A 15,265-nucleotide genomic window follows, 5' to 3' on the forward strand; every position below is an offset into this window, starting at 1 on the left:
ACAGTTTAAAAAGCCTGTGTTAAAGATGAGCATTGGAGACTTGACATTTGTAAGTGCTGATGCTACAGTAGATTTTCTGCCTCAAAGAGGATGCTTATTTAATGGAACTCTGAAAACTTGACAGAAGGAATAGGGTCAGTGCTAGCACAAATAAATCAACAGGCAAGAATTTCAAAGGGGAAAATCTTAATTCCTGTCACCAGTTCACAGTCTACTGGGAAGATGTACAAGGGGGTCACATAAGCTGTGTGGTCAAAAACCTCATCCTTTGTGAATGGATCAAAAGTGATGTTGTTTAGGACTGGGAAGCTCCACCTAATTTTAAAAAAATCAGTAAAGGATATTTTATTTCATCATGAGATAGAGCAAGCTTGACCTTTTGCATTTCATTGTAAAGAGCTGATGCATACCTCACTATGGAATTAATGAGAAAATATCCCTTCTACCCTTAAATTAAAATTTTAAAATGGATTAAACTTAAATTTTAAATAAAAATAAATCTTCTGCTCCTATTATTTCTGAATTAAAGTATGAATTAGGTGCAGAGGGTTTAAATGTTAGATAAAGATCATGGTGACATCTATTAGGCAATACACGCTGAGTTTTACTCCATTCCATTTACAAAATCTGTTACACTGTAAATTCCAAATGCTGTTTGCTAAATAGAGTTTGCAGAACTTCTGTCAAATTTAATGCTTCTTGGTGATTCTTTTAAGTAACTTATTGATTTTTCATCATATGCTACTTCATTCTTTTCTGTTTTGATATCGTACTTCTTTGTATGTTTGTTTGAAGTAGTTGGCCCAAACTTCTGAGAAAATCAGGAAGCAAAATTGAAACAGTCTCTCTTAGGAAGGGATCATTTCCTTTTATTTCCTGTTTTACAGAGTTTAACATGTGAATTTGGGATGCATTTTTTTGAACAAAAAGTTTAAGAAAAATGAGTGCCTAGACCTTAAGTGTGCATTTTGGGGAAAAAAGAAGGTTACTGACTCAAGCAGTAGAACAAGTTAAACCGTGTAGGCTGGATATGAAAACTGACTTTTTATTTAAGCTGTGTTTCCACTTATGAAAGTTCCTGGTGAATCACATTGATTTTCGCTTGTTCTTTTCCTCAGCCCTCAGTTTTCCTTTAAGCTAATAGGAAAGTTGGAAAAAAGTTGATCATAGGGGGCAATAGGCATACCAGTAGCAAAAGATGTCTTTTAGAGTACCTTTTGGATGTGAAAGATATTGCTTGATTTTCTTGAGCTTCTTTGCACAATAGTTAAGGAAAACTTAGCCTTAATGTACAGTGGGAATGAAATGAAGCTAGCCTATACAGAAACTGGGACAAGGAACATTACCAAATGCTGTAATGCTGTCAGTCTTAAAATGTTTGTGCAGGTCAGAAGAATAGCGCGTATTTTGGCTGATGTCTCAGCTCTCCTATGCTTGCAATACTTTCTTGAACTAAACAGTGGCAACAGGGATAGAGACCTTCAATTTGTGGTGTTTAAAAAACGAGTTAAAAAAATCAGACACAAATTGAGGCATAGAACAAACGTAAAGGCTACCTTAAAAATATTTTTAAAAAATTGAATGTGGAAGAAATATAAACCCAACTGTAATGCAGGATTTTTGTTGACTTCCTAACAATATGTGGTCTGGTTATTCTCAGACTCCAGATTAAGCCCTGCAAGCTTTCGTGATGGGCCACCATATGATCAGCAGCTTATTGAAGGAAATAGGAAATCTTTTACTGCTATCGTAGGGCATTGGTCTTGCTCTTTGCTCCATTTCTAGATTAAATTTGATTTGTACACTTAGGAGAAACAGGCTTCTCAAAGATCTGTGTATATATATGTAGTGCCAGGAAATATGCATAAAGTATGTAATACTAGAGAGATGCATAAGCCACAAATTCAGATCGTGGCTTTCGTTCAGATCTGTCACTTCCAGATTTACTGAGAGGTTTGGCCTTTGTGTATTATTTTCTCATTTGGGTATTTATAACTCTGTATGGTTTATGGGCTATATTCCACCTTTCCAGATGTGGGCATGTTTCAAACACATTAGTAGATTTCATCCAAATCTATTTCTAGAATTTTTGCATGTCTCTTTTTGAACCTGTACTTTCCTCTTTCACTTTTCCCCTCTCTACAGCAAAAAGTTTAATTGAAAACTAGATGCATAGTTGCTTCAGAAGGATGTCTGGTTGGTTTTGAATGTTATAGTTAAATCTTTCTTTGGATACTTTGCCTAGTAAGGACATATAGATACAGCAAGCTTCCAGTAAAAGAAATGGAATTACAATAAAACAAATTAATGTGTTTTAAAACGGGAAGAATTTAATCAACTAAAAATTTAATGATTCTCATTTGATTAAGGGGTAGTTATGCAAAAGCTGATGTTAAGGTTTAGAGTGGCCTCTCCCTAAGATAAAAAAATGAAGCATGCTAGTGCTATGATCAGCTTTTAGGCTTCTGAGGAAAAATTGAATGTGGTATTTAAGATATTTCTGCTCTAAGGTCTAAACAGTTAACTTTAACTTTAGAATAAGGAAGAAATAGAGCAATATGCATGCGATGATGATGATACTAGCAAACTAAGTTTACAAAAAATTTCTTTGACTTTTGTTTGTTTTATTAATTGAACTATTTTTGATGATTCATCTCCTTTCATGCCATCAGATTAATCTTCAGGTACGTAGCATTCAACAATGCTTTCATCACCATGACTTGATTTCTGGAATGGTTTTGGTTTTCTGTGTATGTTTGTGTGGGGTTTTTTGGTTCCTTCACAGTACACGTTCATATTCCCTCATTCGTCGTTGTCTCACAGTGATATGGTAAAGCTCGTAGAAGTCTCCAACGACGGTGGGCCTTTGGGAATCCATGTAGTGCCTTTCAGTGCCCGAGGCGGAAGGTAACGTATCGTGTAGGATTTTAATTGAATCGTAACTTGCTGTGTTTTATCTTAGTTGTGTTAATTTTTGTATTGTGTGTCTTTGCCTTCAGTAGAATATTCTATGTTGTTCAAAAGGCAGTCTCACTGATTAAGAAAGGAAGAAATGCAAGTTTACTGACTCTATACTTGAAATGGACTCTATAATGGAAAGGCTGTGCTTAAAAGGAGTTAGAACTGCAGGGTTTTAATAGTGGTTCTGTTGCGATCTCACAGGAAATTAAATTATGAGGACATTTCCTTTTTGTCTCTTAAAATTATAATCTGCTGCTTTAATTCAGGTGGATAAGTATGCAATGTTTCCCTGCTGACTATTTAGAGCCACAAGTTCCCAAATAACAGCAGGAGTCTAAACCAGAGGCTTCCTACACCTGCGCTTGATAAGAGTGGAAGAGAAAACAATCATCATGCTTTTGATATTTAGTGTTGTCCCATCTGTTGGGGTTAAAAGGAAGTAGCAAAACCAGTTGAAACATTCTGGTTTTGGGGAAGGTGAACCTGTTTTAATATATGACAAGCTGGAACTCCTGAAGTTGGATTGTTTACAAAAAAACGTGTAAAGAAAGTCCTTTACCTTAAAAAATATAATGTGGGTGATTATATTAGTAAACAGAATGCATCATCTCTAATGCTTACTTTGCTGAAGTAGAATTTTAGCATTTAGGGTCATTAACATCATCTCAGAAAAATAGCTTAACTTTTGTAGTAATTAGTGGTGGATTTGAAGCTTTTAAGTATGTTGAAAAATGGTAGTTCTTCAGGAATCTATGCAAATTTTATTTCGGTGATGCATATTCTAAGTATACACTGTATTTTCCCTTGTTAAGGAAAAGGGGAACAAATACATATTTTAAAAAGTAATCTTTGATTACACATGAAGGGGTGCTATGTTCTCATATGTGACCCAGCAGCAATTTCAGTTCAGTAATTAAGAGCAAAAGTAACTTGCCATACCAGTATATATATATCTCAGATATTAATAACCTCTTTTCAGAAATGATAAATGTATTTTTCCTTCTATACCAAATACTTTCACAGGATTTTAAACACAGTATAAGAGCTTTATTTGCAGTTGTTACTTTAAACCCAATGCTTTCATAGCCATACTGACATGTATTATGAGAAAATGTAATTTTTTTTAATTTAAGGCTACTTTTTCTGAGGACTACAAGTATTAAGAACAAACTTCTGTAAAGTGGTAAATTCTCCTCTTCATAATCTGAAATTTAGTAAATTCAGTGTGGGGATGGAAAGGGCATAGGTGAATGTACTTCAAACACAAGCTCAGAAGTAAATCCCATAAACATGGAAACGGTTGAAATGTTCGCACAGTTATCTGGGATTTAGACTGTGTGAAGGCCAAGACGACGACTGGTTTAAGAATGTTGGCTGCCTACTAAGTACTTATTCAATCAAATTGATGTTAGAAATGTGTATTTTGACATTTTGAATAAGAATTTTAGCTCAAGTAAAATTCACTTCCAGGATGTTAATGTGGTTGTCAAGTCTGAGGCGAAGCTTAAACTGTTTATACATAATGAGAGCATGTAAAATGAAAAAGCATAAACACAGAAATAAAATATCTCACTTTTTTTTAAGGATGCTAGCTCTGTCAAGAGCTACAAAGGACTTTTAACTCTTTTTTTTGTCCTGAGTTTGGGATCATATGGTAAAGTTTTATTACAGGAAAACCAATTTTAAATATAGATGTTTAGAATCAGGACATACTTAAAAATCAAATTCTGTTACAAGGGAAATAATTTGTATATTAAAATTTATCTACTTTTTCTTCATAATACTAGAACTCACCTCACTGAAAAATGGATGGTATGTGCAATTCCTGTCTGAGCTTTTTCAAACCCCCAAAATAATCTGCTGGAGGGGGAAGACACTTGGGTCCATGTATTCAAAGTGTGGAGGAGCAGTCAGGGTTGGAGAGGACCTTGGATATTTCCAAAACCTTTCTCCCATGCTCTCTGCATTGTAACGGAAGAAAAGTAGAGTTCATTGCATGGTGTTGATGATAAGCATTCCTGTTGTACTGCTGCTTTAGTGTCAGCTGTGCCCACAACTGTACATGCTTTCTGTGAGAACAGACACATTTTCTCCAGCTTCTTGCAGTGTGGGCAGGGAAAGGAATGCAACCCTCTTCAGTTTTGGAGCACTTGGTGGGGGTTTCTGGTTTCTTTTTGGTTTGTTGGTTTTGTTTTTTTTTTTTACTCCTGGTCCTCCAGCTCTTTTAAGCAGATAAGAGACACTTGGTTCTACTTTTGCTAGATTCAGAGGGAGAGCAGATGCTTGGCAGGGATCCTCTTCTGCCTACTTGTTTCTCACTCTAGCTTATGGCTGCTCTTTGTTCCTCCTCTGGCTGCAAAGCACGATGCTCTGTGCTACAGTGAACTAACTTATTAGAGCAGGGAATCTGCTCAGTAGAAACCTAAATATACAAAACCAAACACAGGACTCAGCAAAGACTTTGAGGGATGTTCAAAAAGAAAAGATCTGTGTATCATATAGCTTAGTCCATTGGCCCACCATTGTTTTATACTTGCTTGGGGTTCAATTCCAGTTATGCTGTATTTTCAATTATTTTTCTTCCAGTTCCTTTCTTTTGCTTTTGAAAATGTTACTCAATAGGCAATGGTTATTAAATCAATAATTTTAAAAAGTGAAAATATGTAAAAACATACAAATCTCCCTTTATTACCCTATGCAATAAGCAGGGGCCTTCTCCCACCAAAAAAACTACCCTCCCCCAAAGCAAACACCCCAAACCTCTAAAAATTTTATGCCATAACTATGTCCTTTATTTGTATTGAGGAAATATTTGAGTTTTTCATGGTCTTTCGAGGGTTTGGGTTTGGAGTAAGAATCTGTCTTCAGTATTGGCTTTTGATCTTGAACAAAATCTGTAAAGATCTCTGCCTCGTCTGTATAGATGCTACTAATTATTTCTGTTCCTAGTAAAACTGAGACTTTTTTTTAACGAAAAAAAAATTCTCACAGTAATTCTCTGGGAAAAGTACTATTGATTTGTACAGACATGGTCAAACTTTCTTCTATGAATACATTTCCTTATTATCATTCTGTTTTTACCTCTAGAAGTTTATCATTCCTTTATTGGCCTTTTTGATCGTATGCTTTGGATAACAGAGTTTGTTCACCTTATCAAAAGGGAGGAGGGGTATACATATTTGTAGAAGCGTAGAATCATTTAGGTTGGAAAAGACCTTTAAGATCATCAAGTCCAACCATTAACCTAACCCTGCCAAGTCCACCACTAAACCATGTCCCTAAACACCTCATCCACACGTCTTTTAAATACCTCCAGGGATGGTGACTCCACCACCTCTCTGGGCAGCCTGTTCCAGTGCCTGACAACGTTTTCAGTGAAGAAGTTTTTCCTAATATCGAATCTAAACTTCCCCTGGCACAACTTGAGGCCATTTCCTCTTGTCCTGTCACTTGGGAGAAAAGACCAGTACCCACCTCTCTGCAACCCCCTTTCAGGTAATTGTAGAGAGCGATAAGGTCTCCCCTCAGCCTCCTCTTCTCCAGGCTAAACAACCCCAGTTCCCTCAGCCACTCCTCAGAAGACTTGTGCTCCAGACCCCTCACCAGCTTTGTCGCCCTTCTCTGGACACGCTCCAGCACCTCAATGTCCTTCTTGTAGTGAGGGGCCCAAAACTGAACACAGTATTTGAGGTGCGGCCTCACCAGTGCTGAGTACAGGGGGACGATCATGTCCCTACTCCTGCTGGCCATGCTATTTCTGATACAGGCCACGATGCCGTTGGCCTTCTTGGCCACCTGGGCACACTCCTGGCTCATATTCAGCCGGCTGTCAATCAACACCCCCAGGTCCTTTTCTGCGGGGGAGCTTTCCAGCCACTCCTCCCCAAGCCTGTAGCGTTGCCTGGGGTTGTTGTGGCCAAAGTGCAGGACCCGGTACTTGGCCTTGTTGAACCTCATACAATTGGCCTTGGCCCATCGATCCAGCCTGTCCAGATCTCTCTGCAGAGCCTTCTGACCCTCAAGCAGATAAACACTCCCACTCAACTTGGTGTCATCTGCAAACTTACTGAGGGTGCACTCGATCCCCTCATCCAGATCATTGAGAAAGATATTAATAAAGATAATAATTGATTAAAGATATAAAGGTATCGCTTTATGGTTGTGAAGTTTTTCAAGATAAAAGTTTTGTTTGCAAAACCTGTTTGCAGATTTTTGCAATGGCGTAGTTGCAGTGCTAAGCAGAATAGTGGGCATGAAAATGAAAGCAGAAAGAGGGACAAAATAGAAGGTGAACAGGAAAGTGTTGAGATAACAGTAGAGCAAAGAGGAAATGAATGAGAGGAAGGCATAATAGGAAAGAAAATTCTAAGTCAGTGCAAAATTGCCTTTAGTACCAATCCTTCCTTCTTATTAGGAGCTCAGAGAGGAGAGCAAGCACTCAGTCTTAAGAATAGCATTTGAGCAATCCTGGGTGATGGGGGATGTTATGTTGATGCATAAATGGGGTTGCATCAAGTTCTCCTTTGCAAGCTTAATAGTAATTATAGCATAAGTTACTGTTACATGGCCTCTTCTACTTTTAAGAGTCTTCGAAATCTTCTGAAGCTCTATACCCTAGCTGCTCTTCCGAAGTCCTGCCTTGTCTGTCTTTGGAAGGAGATTCAGGTGACACAAGGAATATATGAGATAACATCAGAAATCTCTGTGGCTAATGGTATGGAAGTTATAGTCGCATAGTACCAAGACTACTGTGAAGGCTACTTAGTAAAACAGAATAGAAAAGGATTTGGATATTCATCTGAAAACCCCATAAAGAAGATCCATGAATAAGTATCAGAAATGTTACTTTGATGCTGAGCACTATGTAGAGCTCTGCCAGCTGTTCTTCCTATTGAAGATGCCACAAAATCAATGATAAACTGTACAGCTAAAACCTGGCAGGTAAAAATATTTAATCTGTGTTTTTATATCCTAAATGTCTTAAAAATATTATGGAACTCTCAGAAGAATGGGAAAAATAAGAGACTGAATTTTATGGCTTTTTGTCAGCTTAAATGACAAATTTAACAAATTTTATTGAAAAAATGAAAAACCTCAAATGAAGCTAGGCATTGATGGGTACACAGTCCCCATACTAGAAAATTGTTTATATGTTCTTCTGTTCTGTAGGGGTTTTTTTGTGCTTTTGGCGGAAGTGCCCTTCATTTTCTAGAGTTTCTAAGTCACTTCATATTTCACTGTAAAAGTTTGTCTTTTACTCAAGATACCAAGAAAACTAAAGAAAAATCTAATGGCCATTGTCTATACTGAGAGTCCTTAATACTGCCTTCAAGATGCCTCTCTAACGATCATATTCTGTTTGATCATCTAGGAGGTATGTGTTATCTGCATCTCCATTTATTCGTCTCCTGCATTTCCAACCTTTTCAGTTTCAAAGGTAGCCATGGTTTTCAAAAACACATGCATCAGGAAAAGATTCCCTGGGGCATGAACGTACCATTCCCTCACTCTTTTAGCTGAATTCAAGGCTTTCTTTGTCTGATTTCAGCCTTTAAAAAGTTTTGTAAACTTAATTTGAAGTATTATTCAAGCTAAAAAGCTAAGGAGTAGTTACCAAAGATTGGAAATTGGTTCCGGACTTCAGGCATGAAAGCTGATGAAGTTATTTTAATGCCTCCGCAGTAGCGCTGTGACGTCAATGTTGCGGAAAGGACTTATGTCCAATTTGCATTGATCAGCCACAATAATTTAACTTGAACAAACAAGCTGATTTGCCTACTCTGACCTCTGAATCTCAGGAAATTCATACTGTGTTTATGTTCCTGTAGAACTTCTCAGAGATATTTCATTGCGTGAAACCGCTACACATCAGCTTTTCAATCAATCCTTGGTTTTGCCCCTTAACCTAGTTTTTGCCTTTTCATGTTAGTGACTTTACATAAACTTCTAAATTGGTTATTTTCTGTTCTGTCTGATTTGATTATATTACAGTTAGATTGCAGGTAATAGGTAAATAACTTCAGTGTGTATGTACAATGGGTGCTGATGGCCGAATCATATTCTAGGTGCTCAATGTAATATTTTTATTACTCTCATAGTATTTAGACTGTCAGTTTTTATTAAGACAAATCATCATCATTTCCATACAGCTGGATGGCATGTGGAGAGTTCACAATTTCAAAGAACTATCCAGACTAACTCAGGCAATTTAGACGTCAATAAAACATTCACTGCTTACTTCTAGTTTTATCATTGGTTGTAATTTCTACTGAGAACTGAAATGTTAGCTCATGTAGCTGAGTTTATTTTCATTGTATAATTAGACTAATGAACCTTGTGGAAATACAGTGGTGCAAATGCTAATATAATCTAAGCTGTTTACATTCCCAATTAGGTATTTAAAACAAATATAAAGATTGAGCTCTGTGCTTTGATACTGTTTCCCTTCTGTCCCCATGTCAGCTAATGTTAGTCTAAAACAGCACAGGTACCAAATTTCCATTTATAATTATTGTTTTGACAGGGTTATAGACTTGCAATATTTAATCTCATTCTTGAAGAAGTTATGGTTTAAAACATTTATAATGGAAGAGTTTATGTTAGAAAACGTGTTGACTAACTGAATGAGATTAAGCAAATTCAGATACACACATGTATTTGTATGCCACATGGTTGTGTTTAAAAAAATGTATATACTGACTTTTGTATTTTATACTATATTAGTTTACAGGCTTTCAAAATTTATGTTTTCCTAATGTAGGAAACATAATACTGAAGCTGTAGTAGAGCTACATCTCCACTTATCAGGGTTAATGGTGGTGGCATACGGCAGGGGAAAAAAAAAATCCAATTAGTTTTTAGGTTATTGCATATTTGCAATATCAGGTCTACTGTGTTTATCTCCAGTTACTGCAACAACAAACATGAATTCCCACAATGCCTTTTTTTAGAGTCATATTCTTACATCTAACCATACTATGCTGAAGAAATACTGTAGTAATTTGATAGGCTTTTGTTACTAAAATTTTCAGGAACATACATTTTCTGCAAGTTCTAGGAGAGTTTACTCTACTATGCAGAACTGCATTCATGAAACTGTTTCTGAAACTGTGTCTAGAGGGATCTTTTGCCCCATGAGTTTATGTAAAAAAAAATTAAATAAATTAAAAGGCACTGCGAGGGTCCTGATTTCAAATTTGGCTCAGGCTTTTCATCCAGCCTTGAATCTGTTCTCAGTGACTTCAGCTTTATATGCCTTGGTCAGCCTAGCTCTAACATTTGTTAAAAAGCAAAATCCTCATAAGCACCATATGTTGTGTCTGAGATGAGCAATCTTGCATTAGTAGAACTTGTAGCCTTTGTTTAATGAAATTATTTGCAATTTTGACTGGTAGTTTATTCATGTGTTACATTGTTTTACCTCTGGTTAGAATTAGTAATGTTTTTATTAGATTTGAGACCTTAGGTGAAGTAAGTTTAAAAAATGACAAACATGATAAAGATGCATATTGCATTAATAATTTAATATAACTTCAGAATGTGAAACAGTAGAAAGCAGCGTTTCAAGAAAAATGCTGTGCAGAAGCCATTGATAGACCAATTGCTTTGTAATCATAAGTACGTGGAGATGTTGGGATGAAATAATAATTTTGTACAGTGTATTATCATAGTATTAACTTTTTTATATTTGCTTGCTTGTCTCTTCCCGATTTAGAGATATCCTCTTCAGTAACTTCACCTTGGGGCTCAAAAACATTGTGTCCCCAGAGAAATTCAACACCTCACAAGTGAAAAAGTCACAGACTTGTTTTCTAACCATCAGTTTTATATGTATCAAAACTGTAATTCTGATAAAAATAATGTAGTGAGGCATACAAGTCTTTTTATTTTTCATCATTAACATTCATAACTGTTATTTTAGTGCTTTCTGCAACTAACAAACAAACTACAAAATCTTATTTTTTATAATTATTTATCAGTTTTAAAAATCTGAGACTGTGTTCATAGCTTATTTTAGTGAACAGAAGGAAAAAGGGATTGAATCAATATTTTAAAAATTTGTTTTGTTCTACTTCCTGTGACAACATACCTTCATAATTATCAGCAAATTTTAGTACAATAAATGGAGCACAGCATGGTCATTAAGATAGTGTATGATTGTTGTGGACGTTTAGAATTTTTTGTCATGCAAACTATTAGAGGATTGTGGGAAAGGCAAACAGAAAATCACCTAAACTGTCTAGATAATACAAGGTGTTTCACTACCTTGGTGAACAGAAAAAAAAAAAAAGGAAGAATGGTTTTGCTTTGGGAAATTTGGGAAAATTGGTTTTGCTTTTTTTTTTTTAATTTTCTTTTTTAATGGGAGATGCTGGGTTGTTGGAAGGAATCTACAAAAGGCGAAAGTTTCCAAAACCAAGGAATATCAACTTGGGTGGGATGGGGAGGGGTAGGACTAGATACATGCTAGTACTGGTTGTGTTTTTCAGGATTTTTTTTTTCTGAAATGCATGTATTCTAGATAAATGCTACTTTAGCTTTATGGCATCTTTCTGGTCCTTGTGCTCACCAGTGTTATTGCAAAGAGACAGATTGCTAATTGCAGCGGCTGAGCTAAATTCAAGGCCAATCACAGTTAGCATCAGTGACTGCACCCAAGCGGTCCATCGGGAACCAAATGAGGGTGGAGAAGGTCTGCCTCTGATGGGACCCCCAGACAGGTCAACGGTGCCGTACATTAGGTGTTTGCAAAATACTCTGTATCAGTTGGAGAAAGAATAGTATCACTTAAATGTTAATGTCTGACTCAAACGTCATTTGATGATTTGTGTTATCAAAATGCTTTGTTGTTTTTCTCCTCACAGTCTGTTTACATGTATAGATCCTTTCAACATCATATCTTAATGTCTCTAGGTGGTTCCAAAATAGAAATACTACTAGCATTGTTTCTCTTACTCCTTCATCTGCCTTGTAGGAGAAAACGTATGACTGGTCTGTAAAATAAATGTCTTATTTGCATATGTTTATGATAAATTGGTAAATGAAGAATTTAAAGAGGAAGAAATAATTTTGCTTTTCTCACCCATTTGATGAAGTGCTCAAGTGCATATATAACTTTTGAGAGCATGAGGAGTCCTTTTAAGCATCATTGACTGCTCATTTACTTTGAGGTATGTGGGAACTGAAGTGCTATGATCACTGAAAGTTTTGTGCTAAAAGACATATGTGGTCTTGCAATTCCTGCTGCGCAACCAAGTATTTTTCCACGGTGTGCCTTGAAAGGACTTCTGAAAAAGTAATGCTGTTGACTTGGATGATCTGAATTTGACCCACTGATATGTCCTGAGGGATTTCAAAATGAAGCTGGTCTTTAAAAAAATCAAATGCAGTGTCAATGCAAGAATAATCCTGAAGATTGAATCCTTCTTCGAACCTAAAGTTAAGGTATAGAAACGTCATTGACTTTTGACACAATCCTACCAGTACCTTAGAAATCCACTCTTCAGGATCCATTTCATAATTTCAGGTTGAATATTTGTTTACTTTTTCTCTCTAAGAATGTCCTTAAGATGACACTGTGGTTAAGCACTAGACAGAAGTGACCAACTCATTGCATTATCAAATGGTAATTGTCTTCAGTCATTACTGAACCAATTAATTTAATGTGCTGAATTAAAAATGGCATTTAAGTTTTTAATTTCCTCTTTGCTGTTTATTAAAAAAAGTTAAGGCATAAAAATAAAAGCATTTGGTTCACATGAAGTTCCTAATCCTCTATCCATCCCTTCATTATAGGCTGCTTATTACATGAGATGACCCCACATTTCACTTGCACAGAAGCAGTAGTGATGGCTGTGGTACTCTCTGCTAATTCACAAATTCAAATTTTAAGTTGAACCTGTTCAACTTCAGTTAACTAGCACAAAAGATGCCAGCTGTCATATATGTGGTGCTTCTTGGAGCTTTTACTGCTCAGAAATCTAGGCCTTTTGCAAGAATGGACGTGCTATCATCACACTGTCTGTTCGTTCTTACTTTTAAATGACGTGCTTGATTCATCTAGGGTGTTTGTTTCATGGATAAGGGATAACAATTCAGGTAATGCTTATGAATTGTTTGAAACTGTATCCTACTTCAAGGTAAAGATGGTTTAAAATTTAGTTTCTATAGTGATTATGATAAAATATTAAATCAGTAGGATTTTCTATGCTGCAAATTGTTAGAACAGTAATCATTTGTAATCTTAATGTTCCAGAACCCTGGGGCTGCTGGTAAAGCGATTGGAGAAAGGTGGAAAAGCTGAACAAGAAAATCTTTTTCGTGAGAATGATTGTATTGTCAGGATTAACGATGGAGACCTTCGGAATAGGAGATTTGAACAGTAAGTATACTTACAGCACATTACATTGCATTATTTAATCTTTAACACTGCACCTTGCAGTAATTTGAGGAAATAAAGTATTTAAGAAAAAATTGTCTAAACTTGCCTTTCTAATAAAGAATAGATACACTAAGGGACATTAGTGGTTTTTAATTAGCCAAACTACAAAAAATTCAGGATAATTATTGTCATTAGAGTATATGCACTTTTCATTTGATTTTTTTTGCACATTATGGATTTTTTTCTTCTTGTGTTGGTAAGCTGTTTATCATGAAATTCCCATGTGATTTTTTTGTTCTTATACTTGCAATGCATCATGTTCAATATATGTGGACAGCATGGAGGTTTTACTTCTAACATTTAAAAAATATTTGTGGTTTTGTATGTGTGAGAACTAAAGGTCCTATATGCAGAAACTTCCTGGAGAAGTTTGAGAGATCATAAATATTTGCTTAGTGGAAGCCTGGACTTGGGTAGAATCCCAAAATGGTGAATCAGAAAGACTTTTAAAAGTGAAATCAGGTTGCAGTTCACACAGAGATAATTGAAAGAGAAAGCAGAAAAGAGGTATGCAGAAAATGAATTACTTCAATGATGGTAATATTGTTGTGAAAACCCTAACATGTTGAGGGACAAAGGAATATCATTTATTCTGATCGCCCTATACTTTATACATTTGAAATCTGTTTTTTCTTTCTTTGACTCTAACCTGGATTGGAACACGACCCTGTACCCTACGGTTGAAAGCAGCTTGTCTCTGCTTGTTCCGTCGTTCTGAATCACAATTTGTTAAGTCTGTGAAGAGACTTGTTGACTTTGTATTCTTTGGATTGTGACCTAGAGCCCGATGTCTGTCTGTGCAGGATTAAGAATTTTTTTCCTGTTTCTTAATGTGTTCTGAAAGACTACTAACTTACAAAAAGTGAAGTGTAAACTAGACTTTTTGCAAGACTGCATATACTCTCAGCAAATTATGGCAATACATAGTCTTTGCATAAAGTGTAATTTTCATTCTAATAGTTCTGTTGTCACTGTGATCGCTGTATCTGACAAAGCAATTATCAAGGTTCAAAACAAAAGGGCACTGCAGTCCTGCCATAGAACTGTCTGCATTCCAAGACTGTGGTTAAGAGTTTTGCTTTTCTGAGTCCAGTATTTGGTCTGTTAGTTGTTAAGCATATTTAACCATTGTGTTACACTAAGGCAATAAACCTTAGCAAAAAGCAGACCAAGTAGACTAGTGAACAGATTCAAGTTTTATGGTTTATGCTTGAGTGCAATGTGTCTGTCAGCTCGTGTTGCTTAATTAACACCAGTAATTATGCTTATAATGTCTAGTAGTCTGCCAGTCCTAATTTGCTAATTTTCTGTTCATTTTGAAACCTAGAGCACAGCATATGTTTCGCCAAGCCATGCGTACGCCGTTCATTTGGTTCCATGTGGTCCCTGCGGCAAATAAAGAGCAGTACGAACAGTTGTCCCAAAGTGAGAAGAACACGTACTACTCCAGCCGGTTCAGCCCCGATTCCCAGTATGCTGACGGCAAAAGTATTAACAATTCCGGACTTCACACATTACAAAGAATGTGTCGAGCGGGTAACCAGTCCGATCAGACAGACTCCTACTCGCAGCTACCTCATAGTGTGAATTCATCAGGGAAACCACCCTCGGGCCTGGTACCATCACCTCAGAAAGTTCTCACCTCCACTGCAAACAGTGGGTATAACACCAAAAAGATAGGAAAGAGGCTCAGTATACAGCTGAGAAAAGGTAAGGCAGCAGCGCGCTCCTCATATAGTATGAGGTGCGTGTGTAGTGTATGTACGTGTGTCCAGTGCCCTTGTATTGGGCAGGACAGCTTGCAGAAGCATAGGGGAAGTGATGGATTGATTTTTTGAAGCCAAGTGGCTGAGTTGTCCCTGA

The 15,265-nt window shown here is 36.5% G+C and overlaps 1 protein-coding gene across 8 annotated transcripts in view; it reads left to right on the forward strand.

Moving 5' to 3' along the window:
* The window catches only part of PARD3 (par-3 family cell polarity regulator), a 458,445-nt gene that overhangs the window by 235,805 nt on the left and 207,375 nt on the right, over window positions 1-15,265 (forward strand). For all 8 annotated transcript variants that reach the window (XM_059818399.1, XM_059818402.1, XM_059818398.1 and 5 more), the window contains 3 exons: window positions 2,824-2,907; window positions 13,217-13,342; window positions 14,730-15,112. In XM_059818399.1, coding sequence (XP_059674382.1) covers window positions 2,824-2,907; window positions 13,217-13,342; window positions 14,730-15,112 — 593 coding nt within the window. The remainder of the gene's footprint in view (window positions 1-2,823; window positions 2,908-13,216; window positions 13,343-14,729; window positions 15,113-15,265) is intronic.

Source organism: Gavia stellata, chromosome 6 (assembly GCF_030936135.1).
Source record: "Gavia stellata isolate bGavSte3 chromosome 6, bGavSte3.hap2, whole genome shotgun sequence".
Taxonomy (NCBI): domain Eukaryota; kingdom Metazoa; phylum Chordata; class Aves; order Gaviiformes; family Gaviidae; genus Gavia; species Gavia stellata.